Source organism: Oncorhynchus mykiss, chromosome 11 (genome assembly GCF_057628025.1).
Source record: "Oncorhynchus mykiss isolate SJ-2025 chromosome 11, ASM5762802v1, whole genome shotgun sequence".
Lineage (NCBI taxonomy): Eukaryota > Metazoa > Chordata > Actinopteri > Salmoniformes > Salmonidae > Oncorhynchus > Oncorhynchus mykiss.
The window spans coordinates 36,451,019-36,474,449 of NC_143032.1; the positions used below are offsets into that span (position 1 = coordinate 36,451,019).

The following is a 23,431-nucleotide window of genomic DNA, read 5'->3' on the forward strand; positions in this document are numbered from 1 at the left end:
GTATAGTAAAAGCACCTGTAAATGGATCATCTACTGTAATGTCCATTTTCTGTGAATATACTCATTTTGTGGGTGTTCATGATTAATGGCTCATCAGCAGACCCTGCATTTGAGGAAATCATTTTCTCTATAGTGTTTGGAAGTAGTCATTCATTATGCTGTAATGGTGACTGACCTCCTGGTTTTTATATTTTCAGATTTACTGCTGGCCTGTTAGATCTTTTTTTCATAAATGTCCATTCGTTTCCAGCATTTTTCCTGATCAGTATCAGAGCAGCTCTGAGGATCAACGTAGCTCAGTGTTTTCTCACGCCCTCCGTATGAGGAAGTATCCATGTTGTTCTAAGGTTCTTTTGTTTCTCTGAAGTAACCATGGAGCAGGCCCGGTGTTGTGACAGGAGAGGCGAGGAATGCACTAACAGGAGAGAGTGTTTACATCAATCCATCTACAAAGACACAGAATGAGAGCATGGTGGCCAGATTTAAGACAGACAAAATCCCTTTCAGTTGAGACGGTGGCCAGGTCAGATCCATTGATTTGCTATGACTGGTGTCATAGCATCGATTATTTTCTGTACTAGCATCAGCCAGTCTCAGAGACTTATGAAACTCACAGGGAAATGTGTGACTGACTATAATACATGCGATTGACAGTAATAGAACACCCACCCATTCATGCTGTGGCGGTAATGACTGTGGCTCTAATTAGAACATTCAACAGCAAGACGGATAGAAACCCGTCTGTCAAATAGAGGCACTATGAATGATAAGATGCCAAAGAATGCATCAACTTCATGATAACATTGGGCTTTGTCTGTACTGGCCACCACTGGTCCAAAGAAAATATGTTGGAATGTACTATGTCCACTAGGTGGTAGAATAAGCCTTCATCACCCAACCTATTCAAAGTCGTGATATGTAACCATGAAGCTTAACTTGTGAAGGTTATCACATTATGAATGCTACATTCATGCTCAAAACACATCAATTCAACCAAAGCAGGGCAGGATAGTTTATTTTTAAATAACTATTTACATGACAGCTCTTTATAAATCAAATGTGTTTTCTTACATGACCCACAATATTTCTAAAAGAAAATGTTTCAAAATGAAGGGCAATGTGATGAATAAATCATTGATACCAGAAAATGTATGACTCACAACCCTTTTTGATGGCTGAGCAACTGTCCCTTGGTTTGCTGTGATAATCACCTTTGACATGGATGGTGTTTTCAACTCCCTCAAAAAACAAATAACCCTGAGCTTTTAAACCCTTTCAATGACATTTATATGAATCATATTACGTGATTTACTTTTAACTCTTAATGTCTTATCAATGAGGTCCTAAATGTGAATAAAACTTCCTGCCAATAGAAGAAATGGTCAATTATTAAAAATTGTGATTTCAGGGGGGGGGGGGGGGGCCTTCAAATAAGGGCAGTTTGGATGAGAATATTTGAGGGAGTCTACAGTACGATCAGTCTGTCAGTGAAATCTAACAGTCAGGTTGAGTTTTATGATTCATGGCAGGCACAAACATACACAGGCAGAAACGAGCGAATGCTCACTTCACTGCCTTTACCAATTCACTTATATCACAGCTCACATTTAACATTTCTGCAGTTAGATATATTTCTGAGGCAACTTGGGTAAAGAGCCTTGACTAGAAGCACTACAGAAAAATGCCCCATACAGAAATCCAACCATTATTACCTCAGTTTTTCTTCCTGTTAGTCCATGCAACTTACTGCCTAAGGAGTATAACTATCCCAAATAGGACTCTCCATTTTAATAATGGACATGATTAGGACACATGGCAACAAGACTGAGAACGATCATGAAGTGAAGAAATTGGTGAGTGAAAACTTCACTCAACAGAATCAAACCACCACATTTTGATAAATTCTGTGAGTGACCTTAACAATAATGTACTCTGTATCACATAATGGAACGTCAGGTGGCCAACGCATCCCTTCATTAAAAGTAAAGTGATGATGAACATGGAAGTGTGTAAGAACAACCCCTTGTGTACACATGACAACTCATCTTAATATTAGCAACTTCTAACAGTTTTTAAGATGCTCAACATGAATGAAAAGCATTATTAGAACAGGACAACATTGTTTTAGAACCATTTGAGTAAAATTAAGTGGATCTTCAAAAACTATGAATTGTGAAATGCTCTGTTTTCTATTGATGTCAAGCTTAATGCATGTAAACTCTTTAATACTGCCAATAAAAACTTGTTTCTTATTTAAAAAACATAAATAAAAATATTATTTGTCTCAAAATACTATGCAGGGATTAAAGGGAGATTTTAAATCTTTTAAACAACACCTTGTTGTTTTCAACCTGAGATTAAAAACCAAGATTTCCCCTCAGAAGAGTCAGTAGAGTAGTCTTTGATGAGTCTAAACGTTCAGTCTAAAAGAGCCACAATGTGCTTGTGACAGGATGTCCACGACAAGATTGGTTGGTGAGGAGTCGCTGGGCCTCAACAAAAATCCACCTTGATGCGATTGGTTACACCAAATTAGGACTTGGTTGGTCTGAACGAGTTCCACTGACAAAGTTATAAACCAGGAACTGCGAGGTGCCACAGTAGTGTGTAGCAAAGAGCTTCCCGTCGGGCGTGGGGTCGGAGAAAGCGATCTCCTCCTTGCTCAAGTAGGAGCCGTAGATGAAGTTGTTCCTGTGGGAGGCCAATGAGAGAAGAAAACGACATATTTCAATTATATATACACCCCTTGACTTTCTCAAAACAAAATTGTGTTACAGCCTACATTTTAAATGGATTCATTTCAAATTGCGTCACTGGCCTATACACAATACTCCATAATGTCAAAGTGGAATTATGTTTTTAATCATTTTTTTTAATTACTAAAAAGTGTAAAGCTGTAATGTCTCGAGTCAATAAGTATTCAACCCCTTTGTTATGGCAAGCCTAAATCAGTTGGGAGAAAACATTTGCTTAACAAGTCACATAAGTTGCATGGACTCACTGAGTGCAATAATAGCGTTCAACACAATTTTTAAAATGACTACCTTATCTCTGTACCCCACACATGCAATTATCTGTAAGGTCCCTCAGTCGAGCAGTGAATTTTAAAAACTGATTAAACCAAAAGACCAAGGATGTTTTCCAATGTCTCGCAAAGAAGAGAGCCTATTGGTAGATGGGTAAAAATAAAAGCTGACACTGAATATCCCTTTGAGCATGGTGAAGTTATTACTTACACTGGATAGTGTATCAATACACCCAGTCACTACAAAGATACAAGCGTCCTTCCTAACTCAGTTGCCGGAGAAGAAAACCGCTCAGGGATTTCACCATGAGACCAATGGTGACTTTAAAACAGTTACAGAGTTTAATGGCTGTGATAGGAGAAAACTGAAGATAGATCAACATTGCTGTAGTTACTCCACAATACTAACCTAAATGACAGAGTGAAAAGGAAGCATGTACAGAATAAAAAATATTCCAAAAACATGCATCTTGTTTGCATTAAGGCACATAAGTAAAAATTCAAAAATGTGGCAAAGAAGTTAACTGTCCTGAATACAAAGCGTTATGTTTGGGGCAAATCCAACAACATCGCTGAGTACCACCCTACATATTTTTCCAGGCACAGTGGTGGCTTCATCATGTTATGGGTATGGTTGTTGTCGGCAAGGACTAGGGAGTTTGTTAGGCTGAAAAGAAACAGAATAGAGCTAAGCACAGGCAAAAACCTTGTTCAGTCTGCAGGACAATAACCTAAAACAATTTGACAGAGGTTAAAGCATTTTTAAAAGAATGTGCAAATATTGTACAACCCAGGTACAACCCAGGTATGCAAAGCTCTTAGAGACATACCCAAAACTCACAACTCAAGCTGATTCTAATTTGTATTGACTCAGGGGTGTGAATACTTATGTTAATGAGATATTTTGTTTTCACCTTGTCATTATGGGGATATTGTGTGAAAGAAAGAAAATCTGTCTAACAGGAAAATGTGGAATAAGTCAAGGGGTATGAATACTTTCTGAAGGCACTGATATAGATATATATATATATATATATATATATATATATATATATATATATATATATATATATATAGTACATACATACATACATACCACACATATTTGAGATTTTAAACAGTTGGAAACAGAGGGGGAGATGCAAGTGGGAGTACAGTAGAAAGGGTGAACATGGGGATTGGACCAGTCTCTGGTGGGTAGCAGTATATACACTGAGTGTACAAAACATTAAGGACATCTGCTCTTTCCATGACAGACTGACCAGGTGAAAGCTTTGATCCCTTATTGATGTCACTTGTTAAAGCCACTTCAATACGTGTAGATGAAGGGGAGGAAGCAGGTTAAATAACGATTTTTAAGCCTTGAGACATGGATTGTGTATGTGAGCCATTCAGAGGGTGAATGGGTAAGACAAAAGTTGTACAGTGCTTTCGGAAAGTATTCAGACCCCTTGGCTTTTTCCACATTTTGTTACATTACAGCCTTATTCTAAAATTGATTCAGTTGTTTTTTCTTCTCATCAATCGACACACAATACCCCATAGTGACAAAGCAAAAACAGGTTTTTAGACATTTTTGCAAATGTATTAAAAATAAACTGAAATATATTTACACAAGTATTCAGACCCTTTAAATCTTTTTTGGCAGTGATTACAGCCTCAAGTCTTCTTGTGTATGACGCTACAAGCTTGGCACACCTGTATTTGGAGAGTTTCTCCCATTCATCTCTGCAGATCCTCTCAAGCCCTGTCAGGTTGGATGGGGAGCATCACTGTACAGCTATTCTTAGGTCTCTCCAGAGATGTTTGATCGGGTTTAGGTCCGGGCTCTGGCTGGGCCACTCATGGAAATTCAGAGACTTGTCCCAAATCCACTCCTGCGTTGTCTTGGCTGTGTGCTTAGGGGATTGTCCTTTTGGAAGGTGAACCTTCGCCCCAGTCTGAGGTCCTGAGCGCTCTGGAGTAGGTTTTCATTGGCAATTTGGCAATTTTACTGAGGAGTGGCTTCCGTCTGACCACTCCACCATAAAGGCCTGATTGGTGGAGTGCTGCAGAGATGGTTGTCCTTCTGGAAGGTTCTCCCATCTCCACAGAGGAACTCTGGAGCTCTTTCAGAGTTGGTCACCTCTCTGACCAAGGCCCTTCTCCCCCAATTGCTCTAGGAAGAGACTTGGTGCATCCATTTAAGAATGATGGAGGCCACTGTGTTCTTGGGGATCTTCAATGCTGCAGACATTTTTTGGTACCCTTCCCCAGATCTGTGCCTCGACACAATCCTGCCTCGGGGGACCACAGACAATTCCTTCGACCTCATGGCTTGGTTTTTGCTCAGACATGCACTGTCAACTGTGGGACCTTCTATAGACAGGTGTGTGCCTTTCCAAATCATGTCCTATCAATTGAATTCACCACAGGTAGACTCCAAATCAAGTTGTAGAAACATCTCAAGGATGATAAATGAAAACAGGATGCACCTGAGCTAAATGTCGAGGCTCATCGCAAAGGGTCTGAATACTTATGTAAATTAAGGTATCTTTAAAAAAATATATATAAATTAGCAAACATTTCTAAAAATCTATTTTTGCTTTGTCATGATGTGGCATTGTGTGTAGATTGATGAGGGGAAAAATGAATGTAATACATTTTAGAATAAGTCTGTAATATATCAAAATGTGGAAAAAGTCGAGGGGTCTGAATACTTTCCGAATGCACTGTGTGTGCCTTTGAACGGGGCTTGCTAGTAAGTGCCAGGTGCACCGGTTTGTTACAAGATCTCCAACGCTGCTGGGTTTTTCACACAACATTTTCCCAAATGGTCCACCACCCAAAGGACATCCAGCCAACTTGGCACAACTGCGGGAAGCATTGGAGTCAACATGGGCCAGCATCCCTATGGAACCTTGTAGTCCATGACCTGACGAATTGAAGCTGTTCTGAGGGCAAAAGGGAGTGCAACTCAATATGAGGAATGTGTTCCTATGTTTTGTACACTCAGTGTATGTGACTGAATCGGGGGGCATTAAGGCGTCAGCATGCTTCCGTCAGGCTGGCACCTAGCTGAATTTACTCCTTTAAAATAACTTTGCTTGAAAAATGTGGAACAAAAGTGGCAATAGTACTGTTTGTCCATTTTGGGACGCCGCAGCCATTATTCACTTCTTCAAAATAGTCAGAATTAGCTCAAGAAATCTGTCATTCATTTTGACATTTTTGCAGAGGAGCTCTTATATGTCAAATTGCGTGACTAACTAAGATGATTGGTGCAGTATTCTCCATGACAAATTGTTCATGAAAATGAGTCGTCTCTTGTTGAATGACAAAGACTATTGAAGAACACCTAGTCTTGACCAATCACCAACAAAGGCCGACTTCGGCTTGCCTTGAGAATTTTTTTGTGCACGAACAGCAAAAGAAACAAACAAAATGCCACAAAATACGCAAACACTCTTCCGAACTGTTTCGGAAGCATGCGGACTTTACCCCCTCCCCACGGAGCAAATTATGTTGATTTTTCTACCCCCTTCGATTCATGCCCAAGTAAGACTGACGGACTGACCTGAGACACTCGATCATGCGTGAGGCCATGCCCCTCCGTCTCATCATGCTGAAGACCCAGATGCGACTGATGCCACATAGGGCTGGCTCTGGGTTGGTGGAACAGCACCAGGCTCTCTGACGCTCAAACATCACCTTCTCTCCCTCTGAGCCCTCGGGCACCGCTTCCTCAATGACCCTGTAGCCCTGCACACGCACATACAATCATCGTCACAATAAAGTCTCTTGACTTTGCATTTCAACCACCCTCCCAACAAACACACACATTCACCCTCCCAACAAACACACACATTCCCAGCCTTAACCCACACAGTCTTTCTCACCTCCTGAATGTGCTCAGCGATAAGGCAACCAGCTACCTTCTTGTCATTGGAGATAAACAGGAAGGTTTTAGTCTGGGAGGGACACTTGGTCTCAACCTGCTGGAAGCCCAGGTCATTGTCCACCATCTCTCTAATCTCCTCAACCTGACAAACCACCAATAAACAGGCTGTGTAAGACTTCTTTGCAGGGTCGTATTCATTAGTGCACACCGTAGCAATACCTTTTGCAACAGATAACCAGTGTTTCTTATCCCTCACTGTTACGGTCAGTTTTCATTCTGTTTGATGGCTAGTGAATATGACCCTGGACTACAGGACAATTAAACTGTAGTGATGTACAGAGGTTATTGGCACCCTTGATAAATATGAGCAAAAAAATTCTGTATAAAATAAGCAATACAAACACATATTGTAGGCTAAAAAAATATCTAATAATAATAATAATAAGACAATTATATTATTTTACATTACTACAACTGCTCAGAGAAATACATTTTGTTTAACCCATTACACTCACAGCACCCGTCATCCCATATACGGGTTGAAAATGGCAGATTTTGTGGATATAAAGTAACATGCTATACATGGCGTCAGAGCTCAGGTTCTCCGCTTCACAACGCTGGGTTTTGACTGACAGAAGTTAAACTTGAGCACTGTGCATGACAAGATGCCAAGATGTGTTGTCTAAGTGAGGGAAATCCTGTAAATCAAGATTGGTCTGTGTTCTGAAAGATGAGGTGTTGAGGATTATAATAATAGATACCGCTTTATTGGTCATACAAGCGAACCACCCACCCATGAGTTAAAATGTGCACTTCACATTTCGATATTTGAAAACTCGTAATTTACAGTATCAACGTTTCATAATCGGTATGTTGGATCCACAGTTACAAAGTGTTCAAAGCCGTGGATAGTAGGGGTGCCGAGGGTGCTGCGGCACCCCCTGATAGATAAACGGCATTGGCACTTGGATTGGAACCGGTGCTATGAAAATAAGGCTCTTTGGCCACACACACCAGTGGTGGGTTTGGCGTTGAAAAACAAAAGCATTTGCAGAAAAGTACCTAATATCTACAGTAAAATATGGTGGTGGATCTTTGATGTTATGGGGCTATTTTGCTTCCACTGGTCCTGGGGCCGTTGAAGCTAGGGGGCACTATTTTTATTTTTGGAAAAATAACGTTCCCAAAGTAAACTGCCTATTTCTCAGGACCAGATGCCAGAATATGCATATAATTGACAGCTTAGGATAGAAAACTCTAAAGTTTCCAAAACTGTAAAAATATTGTCTGTGAGTATAACAGAACTGATATTGCAGGCGAAATCCGGAGAAAAATCCAATCAGGAAGTGACCCGTCTTTCTATGCATCCCTATTGCCCATTGAAAGGGATATCAACCAGATTCCTTTTTCTGTGGCTTCCCTAAGGTGTCTACAGCCTTTAGTTTCAGGCCTTTATTTTGAAGAATGAGCGTAATTGCATTGCGTAAGTGGTCAGTTGTTGGCTCTCAGTGTGATTTTTGCGCTAAATAGAGAGGTAGCCATTTTTCCTCCCGGTCCTAGTGAAAAGCCAACTGTCCCGGTTGATATATTATCGAATAGATATTTGAAAAACACCTTGAGGATTGATTATAAAAAACGTTTGCCATGTTTCTGTCGATATTATGGATATAATTTGGAATTCTTGTCTGCGTTGTCGGGACCGCTATTTTCGGTGGATTCCTAGGCATAACGCATCAAACTAACGGAGGTATTTGGATATAAAAAAAATATCTTTATGGAACAAAAGGAACATTTGCTGTCTAACTGGGAGTCTCGTGAGTGAAAACATCCGAAGCTCAAAAGGTAAACGATTAATTTGATTGCTTTTCTGATTTTCGGGACCAAGTTACCTGCCGCTAGGTGTACATATTGTTTCGCTAGTATATCGATAAAAACTTACAAACACTTGTATTGTTTTCGCTGTAAAGCATAATTTCAAAATCTGAGACAACAGGGTGATTAACAAAAGGCTAAGCTGTGTTTCGTTATATTTCATGAATATGAATATTTTCTAGCAAGATTATTTGACCGTTGCACTATGCTATTTAGCGTAGTTGATGACAATTATCCCGGATCCGGGGGGGTGGTTCCAAAAGGTTAAGGTCAACGGCATCATGAACTTTACCAAGTACCAGGACATTTTAGCCAAAAACCTGGTTGCCTCTGCCAGGAGGAGGAATCTTGGCCGCAAGTGGATTTTCCAGTAAGACAATAAGCACTGATCAAAATCCACAAAGAAACAGTTAACTTACCACAAAAATCTACATTTTGCAATGGCCATCTCAGTCTACGGACTTGAACCCCATTGAAAACCTGTGGTTTGAATTGAAGAGGGCAGTCCATAAGCACAGACAAAGGATATCAAGGATCTGGAAAGATTCTATATGGAGGAATGGTCTAAGATCCACAAGTTGTTCCCAATCTCAAAAAACATTTTAGAAAGGCTTTGTCGTTATCCTCGCAAGGGGAGGGTGCTAGAGTACTGAAAAACAGGGGTGCCAATCAATGTTCCCTTTAAGCTCCCCTGGGACTGCCTTGCAGAAGAAATATCAGCCCACGCAAAGCAGCACAAGATTGAACTTCAATTTTCTAGAGTTTTCCCTGTTAGTTAACAGTATCAACGTTTCCCTTCACTGTGGGAATTGTGATCGAATCAACGGAATATTAGCCACTTTCAATGCAACATCCCAAAACAAAAACCATGCAATAGATTTTGTTGTGGGCAGAACGCATCCGAGAAGGATTCTATTGCATTGACAGGCCAGACTCAGGCCCGTACCCTACACAGACTATGTGCGCCATAACCAATTAGAGCTACAGTAGGCCTTTATGCAAATATACCTTTGCCATTCACTTTGAACTGGACTGTGTTTACAGCATGAGCGGTCGTGAGTAGATGCACTTGTTTTGAGATCAAAGCGAGAGCTACATGTACAAATGTGCACACGTCGCTACAGTACATTTGTTCATATCCTTTGCTAGTTAGTTATTAGCCCAGTTATAAACTATTTGCAGTCAGCAATGGGGGAGTGATTGCTTCCTACAAGGGCACAAAATGGGTGCATTTCTTTGAAAAGTGAGTCAGATAAATCGTTTTTTTTTTAGAGGGGCAGTGTTGTATTTTGAAAAAAATATTTGAATAAGCTAACTAGACAATAGGGAGAGGGTATCATCATTTTCCTGATTCTCTGATAATGGTATGGGAATAATGCTGCATTTTATTTTGTAAAGTGTTTGTTTTTATTACTTGTTAAACAAAACCTCTTTCTTTCTCTGTGCAATTGTATTAATGTAAAATAATGTAATTGTCCAATTTCCTGGAATTTCCTATTTGTATTATTTATTTTATAGTATTTTTTGCTTATCGTTATCAAGGGTGACAATAATTATGGACCCCACTGTATATCAGGGGTTTACAAAGTCTAGACACATGTAGTAGTGTGTATCAGGGGGATTTAAAGTACAGTAGTTTAGATTAATAATGCCCTTTTTTTTATATCGTATTACAGTCAATGTTTTTACCATATGTGATAATATGTACATTTGGAGCCTGAAGCACACATACCTTCTTCAGTGCATATTTGGGGTCATCTGGAAGGACAAGAATGATCTTGCCATCGGGGTACTCCCCCAAAATCCTCTCCTTCTTCCACCCCTGTGGACGGTATGACAAATCAGTGGTTTATAGGTTGAGAGATGTGTGCCTGTGAGAGATGTTTGAGTCAGAGGGGACGAGTTGGCACACATAGTCTGCGTCCCAAACGGCTCCCCATTTCCTATATACAGTAGTGCGTTACTTTTGACCAGAGTCCTATGGGACGCATTCATGCTGTGGGATACAGCTCATTCTCACCACATATCTGACAGCACTGGTGAACTGGTTGTGGAAGAGCAAATGCTGGGATTCATCCTCTGGGTTGGCAGCGGAATACAGCATCCCACACACACTGCAGGTTACTGGGCCAAAGTGCTTCTGCCCTGCATCCTAGGAAGTGACACGCACAGACTCTAGGTCAGTTCTGACTTACGTTAAAATAGATTATATCTAAATGTAGGAACTTACTAGCCTGAGTGCCAGTCTGTGCAATCATGCCAACTCCTTGTCATGCCAAACCTTTGGCCTGACAATGACAGCAAGTAAGAGCACAAACAGATCTGGGACCAAGCTAGGAACATGCATAGTCTTTGAATAACACCACTGTGTTACAAAAGAGAACTCAAAGTACAGTAATACAGTGGGCACTATTCGGCGAAGGACTGAAACACTCACAATAATGGCTTGATTTCCGTCTTTGTCGGTCTCCTTTAGTTTCTTGATTTCTTTCTGCAGACATTCGTCAGAGAGGGGACTGCTATTACCTGCTGATTGAACCACCCCACTGCCATGGAAACACAGACATTGTTCGGATTGCTCCGGAAAATTGTTTTTGTGCAGAAAACTATTTGGTCATTGTAATTTGAGTGTAAATTCTTACGAGTCAACGGCATTCTCTGTTGTTGTCTTGTCCTCTGGGGATGTGGGTTTAATCTCAGTAACTGATAAGTAAGAGACATTCTATAAGAAGCATGTTACACAATGTATGATAACACTGTTCAAACGGTCATTTGGATGTTATCAAACATGAGAATACCAGCAGGCTTTTCTTCACACTGCTCTTTGTCAACAGAATCTCTTGGGGGCTCTTCAGAGGGAGGGGAGGACACTGGTGCTATGGAATCCTGTGGAAAGACAAGAGGTTAAGGGGGATACATTTTGGCGACCAATTCATTTTTACCATAAAAATGGCTGGATGATGATCCACACGGCTTCTAATGCGTCACTGAAGTGCCCTGTACAGTTATTGAATGGGATTTTAATATAATTTCTAAAACAAACCTACCATTCTTACATGCTAATAAAGAAATAACAGTTCCAAGGATGTTACCTCATCTTCGCCAGTTTTGGCCGTAGGTGGTGCTTCTGCTTTCTGCTCCGTTTTGGGGGAAGATATAGGTACCACCGCTGCCTTCTGTACACTGGGTCTAGGCATGTCTGCCTTGCGTACGGTAGGTACTACTGCATTCTGTACAGTAAGTTTGCAGTCCTGTGGAAGGAGGGGAGATAAAGACAGTTACAGTACCACACAAGACAATATTTAACAAATGATAAGGATGTGTTTAAGAGCGTTGCTAGGGCTACACTCTAGCAGGTCGTGGGTTCAAATCCAACAGGGACACACAAAAAAATGCATGGTCGCATTCAATGTCTGATAGCATAAAAAACAAGTAAAATATCAACCAAGAAAGTTACCTCAAGTAGCATAACAACCAAGAAAGTTATTTCAAGTAGGATAGTTCTATAGTTGCCAATGTGCCCTAATAGCAACCTAAGCATACAGCTACTGCAAATGTGTACATAGTTATTTTTTTAGGTGTTTATAAATTGTTGATTTTTAAAATCAGCTCTTTTGTTTTTGATAAGAGTATTTCTTGCATATATATCTGGTGTTTTTAAACTACAGATTAGCAGATTAACACTTTTTTTGTCATGGCTAGCAAGCTAAAGTGCATCTGGACATAGTACCAGCTTTTTTTTGTTTCACCTGGCTGCCAATTCCAAAATCTCCTCAAACCAGAAGTGGACGGTTGGGTATGGGGGCTAGCAACCCCATCCCGTAAAACATTTTGAAGTACAGAAACAGCAACAAATGACAGTCCTACAACTGGATGAAAAGATCCCCCAGACTTGTATGACTGCCATCAGTTTAAGCCTACGGAAAACTGCTGAGTGAAGATGGGAGCACTGAACACCAAATACAAACTGCATGTTGGCTTATGGAATGTTCAAATAAAGTTGGACTCCGGAAAAGCTGGCACAGGTTACCAACGAAGTGAGGAGATACAAGCTACAGATCCTGGGAGTGAGTGAAGCCAGGTGGACTAGCTCTGGTTCCACGAGAACCAGCACTGGAGAACCAGTACGACACTCTGGGTGGGAGGACGGACAACATTGTGAAGGTGTCGCCATCATCCTACAAAAAGGTGTAGAGAAAACTAATGGAAAGGAAACCAACGGCAAGCTGAGAAGCTCACTGAGGGACATCAAGGTGCGAAAGGGAGCAGATGTGGCCAGCGGCCACCATCTTCTGACTGCCGACATCGATCTAAAGCTGAAACGTTCAAGACCACTGACAAAAAGGGACAAGATTTGACGTTGGCATGCTGAGGTACCAAACCGTCAAGAAAACCTTCATAATGCAAGTTCGCAACAAGTATCAAACACAGAAGAAAAAGATGAGGCGGCGACTGAGGAAAATAGACAGGAAGTGGGGGGAAAGTGGTTAGAGCTTACAGTGAAAGCAGCAGGAAAACCATAGGACACAGAAGGCAACGCGAGGAATGGATCACCCCAGAAACATGGGAAGTGTTTCCAAATCAAAAGGCTAAAAGTAGAATTGGAGGAGCAGTACAGAAAAGTCTACACAAGCCAAAAGGCCAGTAAGAAGAAACAAAAGGGCCTACCTGAAAAAGCAGCCGCAAGCAACCAGCGAGGAAAATCACTAACCTAATCTGTGGCAGAAAATTCAAGTCAAATACTAAAATCAAAAAGGCAAGCAAGGCAATCTCCTGACGACGGAAAATGAACAGCAGGCAAAATGGACAGAACATTTCAGAGGTCTCAACAGAGAACCCCAGGTGGATCCAATTACCACACAACACCTGAAGCTGCTCTAGAAGATCTAAACATAAACACCAACCCACCAACCAAAGAAGAAATAATCACCATCATCAAGTCACTAAATGAGAAAGCTACAGTTCCTGATAACCTCAATGCCGAGCTGTTCAAAATCGATCCAGTAGTGGCTGCAAACATCCTTTCACTTTTCACTGATATCTGGTTGAAGGGAAAGATACCTTCAGATTGGACCCAGGGGGGGTCAGCATACGGGTACCAAAGGGCACTCTATTCGATTGCAACAACTGGAGGGGCAACGCACCTTTATCTCTTCCCAGCGAGACCTTTTGCAAAATGATCGTACAACGGATGTCTTCAGCTGTAGACAAAGTGCTTAGGAACAAACAAGGGAGGGAGGAAGGAGCCCTACAGGCCAGATCTTTGCCCTCAGAAACATCATTGAGCAATGTAGTGAGTGGCAACAAACTCAACAATTTTATTGACTTCCAGAAGGCCTATGGAAGATCTTACGAACTTATGGAATCCCCACCCATGTTGTTAAACATCATAAAACAGTTCTACAGCAACTTTCTCATCCTCTGTGGTAACGAGCAACATGAGCTTTGTTGTGAAGCGGAGTTCGTCAAGGTTGTGTGAGGTCAGCCGTACTCTTCAACCTGACAATAGATTGGGTCATGTGGCGAACCACAGAAGATCAGGCAAGAGGAATATAACTGTACTCTATATCATCTACTGCCTCTTTATGTAATACATGTATCACTAGCCACTAACTATGCCACTTTGTTTACATACTCATCTCATATGTATATACTGTACTCAATACCATCTACTGTATCTTGCCTATGCCGCTCTGTACCATCACTCATTCATATATCTTTATGTACATATTCATTATCCCCTTACACTTGTGTCTATAAGGTAGTAGTTTTGGAATTGTTAGCTAGATTACTTGTTGGTTATTACTGCATTGTCGGAACTAGAAGCACAAGCATTTCGCTACACTCGCATTAACTGCTAACCATGTGTATGTGACAAATAAAATTTGATTTGATTTAATGGACCTGGTATTCTACTCTAGAAAGACCTTGACTTCACAGATGACCTGGCCCTTTTATCACACACACACACGAGAAAACTGTCCAGCCGTTTGGCCAGCAAGTCAGCCTGGTTATCAACTGCAGCAAGACAAAGGTCATGTCCATCAACACAGCAAAATCAGTCAAAATCAAGGAACAGGACCTGGAGTTAAGCTACAGTTTTAGTTACCTTGGGAGCCAGCAAAGACATCTGCACCAGAATCAATAAAGCAATCTTTATGAAGTTCAATAACGTCTGGAAATCCAGACAACACAAATACAAAACTCTAAATATTGCAGAGCTGTGTACTGGCAACTCTCCTTTATGGTTCAGATTGCTGGAAAATGACAGAAGCAGATCTGAAAAAACAATCTACCTTCCACACAACTTCATGAACATCTTCTGGCCAAACACAATAGCAAACACCAACCTCCTTATATAAACAAAGCAGGAAGCAATAGCTGCCGTACTCAAGAGACACCGCTGGAGTACATGAGAAAGAGTACAGACTCTATCCCAAGAATAGCAGTCCATTGGACTCCAGAGGACAGATGTAAGAGGGGGAGGCCACAACATGGAGGAGAACAATCGAGACTGAGCTTCAACAACATCAGCAGAGCTGGGGCACAGTGGAGAAGGCGGCTAGAGACAGACAGAAATGGAGTGCCTTTGTTACTGCCCTATGCGCCAGCCGGAGCTATGGGGATGAGTGAGTGAGAGTGAGTGGCTGCCAATTATTGATCTTCTTAGAACATCATTTGAGGAGTCGCCTGAAGTGTGAGAGGAATGGGAGATCTAGTAATACATCTCAGGCAGAAGACACGTAATGAGGACGACTGGCTATTATACTGAACTGTGTGTGATGAGCTTTATTGTTCCCAGAGCATCACCTAAGTGGCTATAAGAGTCAGGCTGGTACCCAGTTTTTCCCTATACAAGATCATCAGCAGACTCCATCCTCTACCATCCTCTGAACAGCTCTCGCCGCTCAAGCTATTAAAGTATCCCTCCTCTCCATCTTTGAAGGATGCAGCTTTCAAAGACTTGGCCTCTATTGGCTGACCCGTCATGATATATTGCTTGTATGTATGAAAAGCGCTATAGAAATGTAAATAATACATTTGTATTATCACAACTAAGAAACTTACCTCATGTTTACCATTTTTGGACATAGGGGTTGGTATCTCTACGGCCTTCTGTACAGTTGGTACTGTATTCTGCACGGTAGGTCCTACTGTTTTCTGTGTGATATGTCCTGTTTTCGGCGTGGTAGGTCCTACTGTTTTCAGGGCAGTAGGTCCTATTGTTTTCTGACCCCTGTTTTCTGGCTTCTGCACGGTAGGTTTTGAGTCCTGTGGAAGGAGAAATTAAGAGGGTAAGAATTCATTTGAATACCATTTTTGACCCAAAAACTCATCCTTGATTTTATAATTTTAAATCAATGTTTAAGAAACTAACTTCATGTTTGCCATTTTCGGACACTGGTGTAGATCTCCCTGCTTCCCTCTGAATGGTGGTAGGTGTAGATCTCCCTGCTTCCCTCTGAATGGTGGTAGGTGTAGGTCTCCCTGCTTCCCTCTGAATGGTGGCAGGTGTAGGTCTCCCTGCTTCCCTCTGAATGGTGGTAGGTGTAGGTCTCCCTGCTTCCCTCTGAATGGTGGTAGGTGTAGGTCTCCCTGCTTCCCTCTGAATGGTGGTAGGTGTAGGTCTCCCTGCTGCCCTCTGAATGGTGGTAGGTGTCACTGCTGCCCTCTGAATGGTGGTAGGTGTCACTGCTGCCCTCTGAATGGTGGTAGGTGTCACTGCTGCCCTCTGAATGGTGGTAGGTGTCACTGCTGCCCTCTGAATGGTGGTAGGTGTAGTTCTCACTGCTGCCCTCTGAATGGTGGTAGGTGTAGTTCTCACTGCTGCCCTCTGAATGGTACTAGGTGTCGGTCTCACTGCTGCCCTCTGAACGGCTGTAGGTTTAACTGCTGCCCTCTGAATAGTAGTAGCTGTAGGTCTCACTGCTGCCTTCTGCACTGTGGGTTTCGGCTCGTCATCACATTCAAAGTCATCAAAGGAGTACTTGGGCCTGGATTTGTAAGGCTTATACTCCACCACAGGCTTGGCCTTCTGAGCTTTCAGCCCGTTGGGCATCGGCGGGGGTTCTGCTGGAAGCGTCCTCTTTCTCAGGGTGGGTCCCTTACTGGGGGTCACTTTGGGGGGCTCAACTTTTGGGGGCTCAACTTTTGGGGGCTCAACTTTTGGGGTCACTTCTTGACTGGTTGGGGAGAGTGCAGCTACTGTGGGTGCTGCTGGACTGGATGAGGGGGGTGGGGGGGTGGTCACTTGGACAGGTGCTGCTGCTGGAGGGGAAGGTTTAGTCTCAGTCTCTGGAATCATCTTCTGATCGGACTTGAGCTTCTTCACCATGGTCCAGGACATATTCTTCTCCCGCTGCAGTTCCACCTGCCGCAGCCTCTGGAACCTGGTAAGCTTCTTCTTCTCGTGGATTTTGAGGGGTACCGTCACTTGGCTGATGAAGAAACGCCTCTGAGGTGGCTCTGGAGCTAGGGGCTTGGCTGGAGCAGGCTCCTCAGTGGAGGGTTCTACTGCTGGAGACGGTTCCTCGGGCCGGGCAGGAGTAGGAGGTATCGGAACAGTCTCAGCCTGTGTGACAGGCGGTGTGCATTCTGGCTCCTTGCTGGGTTCAGCCTTAACTGTTACAACCTGCTCCTCCTCCTCCTTCGTCTTTATTAACATTGTGTCAGTGGCGATATCATCTGCTATTTCTTCACATAGGGCCAGGAGGTTGAGCTGCCTGCTCGCTTTTTTGGAGGCAGCTGCCTTTTGCTCAGCGAGCGCTGCTAGTCGGGCTTTGGTCCGGGCCTGAGGGTTCATCTGCTGTTTCTTGGGTTTTTCCAAGCTACCCTGTGTTTTTTTAGTAGCTTCCTTCTTCCCACTATTTGTGCTGTCTTGGTTAGAGGAACTTGTGCCTTTCTTTTCAATACCATCTTCACTTTTATCCACACTGCACTCTTCTTCAGACCCTTTGGTTAGCTCAAGTGTCTTCTCTGGCCTCTCAGAATTGTCTATGATTTCCAGATCACTATCCACCTCATCTCCATTCTCTCCCACCACCTCCACAACACAGTGGCCGATCTCCATATCCTCGACAATAATCGGAGTCTCCAGGTCTAAAGTACACTCAATGCTCTCCGTTACACCAAAGTCACAGTCTTTTTTAGTGATTTCTAAAGAATCCTCTACTCCCAGAAACTCTTTGACATTTGAGCGCATCGTATGAGACAGGGGATGTTTGCAAAGACTGGACTCCTTTAGAGCACTGAAAAGCACCTCTAAGGGTGGAGACTTTATTTTAGCACCCAACTTTGTTCCTAAACTTTCCCTAAGTTCATCTGTAGGGGTGGTCATGGAATCTTCCTGGACTTCCTGTCTCTCACTGCTCTGCAGCACCTGTTCTGAGACAGAGACAATGTCTGAAGTCTCCTCAGAGGATAGTTCTACAGGTGGAGCAGAATTTACTTCGATATCAAGCTTGGCGTCTACACTCTCACTTACTTGATCTGCATGGGTTGGCGTGGAATCTCCCTGCATCTCAGTGCTCTGTGTCACATGTTCAGGTGAAAGTTCTGAACACTTGGTCTCTACACTCTCACTAACTTCAAATGTATGGGTCTCCTCAGAGGATGCTTCTAAAGGTAGAAGGGACATTATTTCTGCATCAAGCGTGCCATCTAAAAGTTCACGTACTTCATCTGTTGGGCTGGTCATGGAATCTTCTTGCACCTTCTCTATTTCAATGTATATCTGATTCACCTGTTCAGGATTCACCTGTTCAGGGACAGGGTCTGAAGCCTCCTCTGAATATACTTCTATAGATGGAGGAGGCTTTATATTTGCATCAAGCTTGGTGTCTACACTCTCACTAGGGGTGGTCATGGAATCCTCGGTAACTTCATATGTAGGGGTGGTCATGGAATCCTCGGTAACTTCATATGTAGGGGTGGTCATGGAATCCTCGGTAACTTCATATGTAGGGGTGGTCATGGGATCCTCCTGCATCTGCCTCGTCTCACTGCTCTCCTTCACCTGTTCAGGGACAGGGTCTGAAGCCTTCTCTGAAGATGCTTGAGTTTTCATCTTCACATCTATTGACTCTGTGACTCCCATCCTGTCATTTCCCTCACTTTCACATTCAGAATCACTACTGCTACTATATGCTACTAAGCCGATGGCTGGAGGAGACAATATTTTTGCACCGACCTTAGTCTCTAAATGTTCATTAACTTTATCTGTATGGGTGGTCATGGAATTTTCCTGCATATCCTGTGTCTCAGTGCTCTGTTTTAGTAGTTCAGGTATGGGGTCTGCAGACTTTTTATATGCATCCATCTTGCTTGCTACACTCTCACTAACTTGATATGTAGGGATGGTCACGGAATCATTCTGCTCCTCATGTTTCACTCTACTCTGGTTCACCTGCTTATGGATGGGGTCTGAAGCTTTCTCAGGGGAAGCTGGAGGATACATTTGTAAGTCAGGCTTGGTGTTGACACTCTCACTAAATTCATCTGTTGGGGTGGTCATGGAATTATTCTGGTTCACCTGCTTATGGATGGGGTCTGAAGCTTTCTCAGGGGATGCTGGAGGAGACATTTTTAAGTCAGGCTTGGTGTTGACACTCTCACTAAATTCATCTGTTGGGGTGGTCATGGAATTATTCTGGTTCACCTGCTTATGGATGGGGTCTGAAGCTTTCTCTGGGGATGCTGGAGGAGACATTTTTAAGTCAGGCTTGGTGTTGACACTCTCACTAAATTCATCTGTTGGGGTGGTCATGGAATTATTCTGGTTCACCTGCTTATGGATGGGGTCTGAAGCTTTCTCAGGGGATGCTGGAGGAGACATTTTTATGTCAGGCTTGGTGTTGACACTCTCACTAAATTCATCTGTTGGGGTGGTCATGGAATTATTCTGGTTCATCTGCTTATGGATGGGGTCTGAAGCTTTCTCAGGGGATGCTGGAGGAGACATTTTTATGTCAGGCTTGGTGTTGACACTCTCACTAAATTCATCTGTTGGGGTGGTCATGGAATTATTCTGGTTCATCTGCTTATGGATGGGGTCTGAAGCTTTCTCAGGGGATGCTGGAGGAGACATTTTTATGTCAGGCTTGGTGTTGACAATCTCACTAAATTCATCTGTTGGGGTGGTCATGGAATTATCCTGCACCTCATGCGTCTCACTGCTCCGCTTCATCTGTCCAGATTGTTCAGGTAAGGGTTCTGAAGACATTTGAGATTCCATCTTCACATCTCTCTGGGTCTCTGGGCCTCTGGTGGACTCTCTGACTCTTTTCCTTTTATTTTCCTCAACTTCAGAATGACTACCATAAGACGCAGAGGGTATACCATAATTGTGATCCCTCTGCACAGGGTCTGAGAGCAATACTTCTTCATTCAGGTTAGACTGTGACCCTTTACGCTTACCTCGATCGCCATTAGAGTATTTTCTGATGCAATGGGGTTTATGAGTTCTGATAAGCTCCTCATCGGACTCTGTGGAAGCAGTTTTGAAGATCTTGGCTGGTCTTTTTAGGGTTCCTTTAGAGTTGGGATTCTTTGAGGGGGCACTTATGGCTTTCAGCAGCTTGGCGTTCTTTACAGGTGGATTGAACTTGGTCCTAGTCCTGGCCTTTTGAGTTGATTTGGTCTTGGAGGAATGGCGGCTGGACCCTGCAGGTTTATTTCCCTCTTTTAGTTCTGCGGGGGGCTTTTTCTTATTCCTTCTCCGCAAAGGTGCTTCTCTTTGGGGGTTGCTTGACGTTGCAGAGGCTGGTGTCGTTTTGTTGGATGGCATGGCGACTTCATTCTGATCCTCCTTTCTTCTCTTCGCTTGAGGATCCTGAAAAGACTTGTGTCTTTTAGGGGCAGGCATTCTATAAAGAAAAAGGAAGGCAACATATGAATGGTAATAGGCACGTGTTTGTTATCATAGTTATTATTGAACATGTATAACAGTCAATTCCATTGAGGCTACAATAACCACTAAATGGGGTAAGTAAGCTGTATGTCAGTATTAAGTTATTGCTAACTATCAGAGTAAGCCAGCCAATGACAGAGATAGAGCTACCATGCAAATGACCGTTAAATACTTACTCGAAGCATGGGATATATATGGTTATTGTTCAACTATTTTACTGTAGCCTAATAGCTAGTAATATAATTTGCGAGTTACCTAAGTAACAGCACGAAAACGAACTAGCCTGCTGTAATGAGCGCAACAGCTTAATACTGACTGACTGGTTAGACAGTTAGCTATGTTGTTAGCTAGCTGCAACAATGTAACAAGAAAGCTACCTAGCTAGTTACTCCAATAACAAACTCCCATCCATTCACGATGCAGGATAACATTAGCACGCTAGTTGTTGTGGAATCGATTGCAAGCAAACCACTTTGCTTGCAGAAGATAAGACACTTGGGAATTACCGTTAAACGACAGCATAGCGTCGTTGCGAGTTAGCTAGCTCATGTTGGCTAGCTACAAATGCGCAAGAAGCAAAGTAAGATGCAAAACTAAATCACATCTCGTAAATTATTATGATACGTATTACTATAGTAAAACTACAAATGATCACATTCGTCACTAAAACTCACTTTGCTGTTTTGTTTCCCAACAGCAGTTTTTTTTCCTTTTCCTGTGAACCAAAAAAAGTACGGTACTTCCGGAGCCAAAATGCCGGAACTGAGGAGGCGGGGCTATGGTGAGTTGAGCGTTCCAAAATTTGACACATATGATGCACACACTTAAAGTTTGTACTGATAAGATAATAAGCGATAGTTCTTCTTCGATTTGGTTTAACGGCGGTTGGCATCCAATATATGTTGCATCACCGCCACCTACTGGACTGGAGTATAACACCCTTATGCTTTGCTTTGTTTTTTTTTTTATCCTTTAAAAAAAGGATCCTTTTACCTTTTATCCTTTTAATTCCTTCCATCCTTAAATACCCTAACATCTAACCCAACACTCACAAAAAAAAAACACCACCATACTCCACTATTTAAATCTATTTAGTCTGTCCTCAGGCCAATAACGGGCACCACCACTTAACACACCCTGTAACTCTTCTGACATCAAGTCTCGTACACCCAAATACCCCTCTGCAGCGATCACCACAGCCTAAATTTTCTGTGACTTACGTTCCATCCCTGCAGTACTTTTGATAACCATTGCTATAAATGCAAAACAATCCAATCTTACTGAAACATATCACTTGTTTGCTTGTCCCTCTGTACTGGTATAACTCTCCTACTCACACCACTCCTCTCCGGATCCCACCCCCTTGACCCACCTTCCTCTACTTTCTTCACTGCCTCAGCATACGACAACTTCTGCACTACTGTAACCCTGGAAACCTCAACCTGCCTCTCTCCCACCGGACATTTCCGGCTCCCCAGCCATGCCTACAATTAACACATACCACTACTTTACCCGATGCTACACATTCCTTTGTCTCATGCCCTTCTGCACACTTTTCACACCTAGGAACCTCCCTCCTACACACTGCTGCCACACGCCCATACGCTTGACACCTGTAACAACATAACATATTCGGCGCAAAAGCTTGTACGGGATAACTTATATATCCTAGCATCCCTTTGTTGGGCAAAGACTCAACATCAAAACTCAAAAGACAGACGACTCTTCTGTTTCACCATTCACGCCACCCTGTCTGCATCGCACCAAATGACGAGCGTCACAAACACCGGGAATCTTCCCCTTCAGTTGGTTAACTTTCACATTTACCCCTACCCCAGTAAATCACTCCTCTCAATGGCACCCTTTCCTTGAGAGAAAAAACAAATGTCACTGCTACTGTCACAGACCAATCTTTAACCTGACCCTCGGATTCCAAGAACTTCACCACACCTACCACCTCCAATATTTCACCCTCATTCACTTCCATTTCTCCTCCGGTCTTCAATATGGCGTATAGCTCACTCTGCTTACACTTTCTACCATTCTTCTTTAACAAATCATCTCCCTTTTTTTTGCCATTATTAACCAACTCAAGCTCACCCTCTTAAACCTCTTTCCCTCCAAGTACAGTGGGGCAAAAAAGTATTTAGTCAGCCACCAATTGTGCAAGTTCTCCCACTTAAAAAGATGAGGCCTGTAATTTTCATCATGGTTACACTTCAACTATGACAGACAAAATGAGAAAAAAAATCATGAAAATCATATTGTAGGATTTTTAATGAATTTATTTGCAAAGTAAGTACGTCTGTAAGTCTTCACAAGGTTTTCACACACTGTTGCTGGTATTTTGGCCCATTCCTCCATGCAGATCTCCTCTAGAGCAGTGATGTTTTGGGGCTGTTGCTGGGCAACTCGGACTTTCCACTCCCTATGGGGTTGAGATCTGGAGACTGGCTAGGCCACTCCAGGACCTTGAAATGCTTCTTACGAAGCCACTCCTTCCTTGCCCGGGCGGTGTGTTTGGGATCATTGTCATGCTGAAAGACCCAGCCACGTTTCATCTTTAATGCCCTTGTTGATTCCTTTCCTTTACACGGATCAGTCGTCCTGGTCCCTTTGCAGAAAAACTGGGATTTTTGCTCACCGTTCTTGTGATCATTTTGACCCCACGGGGTGAGATCTTGCGTGGAGCCCCAGATCGAGGGAGATTATCAGTGTTCTTGTATGTCTTTCATTTCCTAATAAT

The 23,431-nt window shown here is 42.7% G+C and overlaps 1 protein-coding gene across 5 annotated transcripts; it reads right to left on the reverse strand.

Moving 5' to 3' along the window:
• Positions 1-988: 988 nt before the first annotated feature.
• Positions 989-21,546, reverse strand: LOC110535635 (uncharacterized). 5 transcript variants are annotated; one of them, XM_036935365.2, is made up of 12 exons: positions 21,360-21,520; positions 16,156-20,641; positions 15,846-16,049; positions 11,870-12,028; positions 11,576-11,663; positions 11,420-11,480; positions 11,215-11,323; positions 10,798-10,929; positions 10,510-10,599; positions 6,904-7,047; positions 6,582-6,766; positions 989-2,691 (listed from the first exon to the last, which is right to left on the reverse strand). In XM_036935365.2, exons 1-12 carry the CDS (start codon positions 21,494-21,496, stop codon positions 2,523-2,525), a joined length of 5,964 nt encoding a protein of 1,987 aa, XP_036791260.2. In that variant the 5' UTR covers positions 21,497-21,520; the 3' UTR covers positions 989-2,522. The 5 variants fall into 5 exon arrangements, with proteins under 5 accessions (XP_036791260.2, XP_036791263.2, XP_036791264.2 ...); XM_036935368.2 differs by having other exon boundaries at positions 21,063-21,465; XM_036935369.2 differs by having other exon boundaries at positions 21,192-21,383.
• Between the last annotated feature and the right edge of the window lie 1,885 nt (positions 21,547-23,431).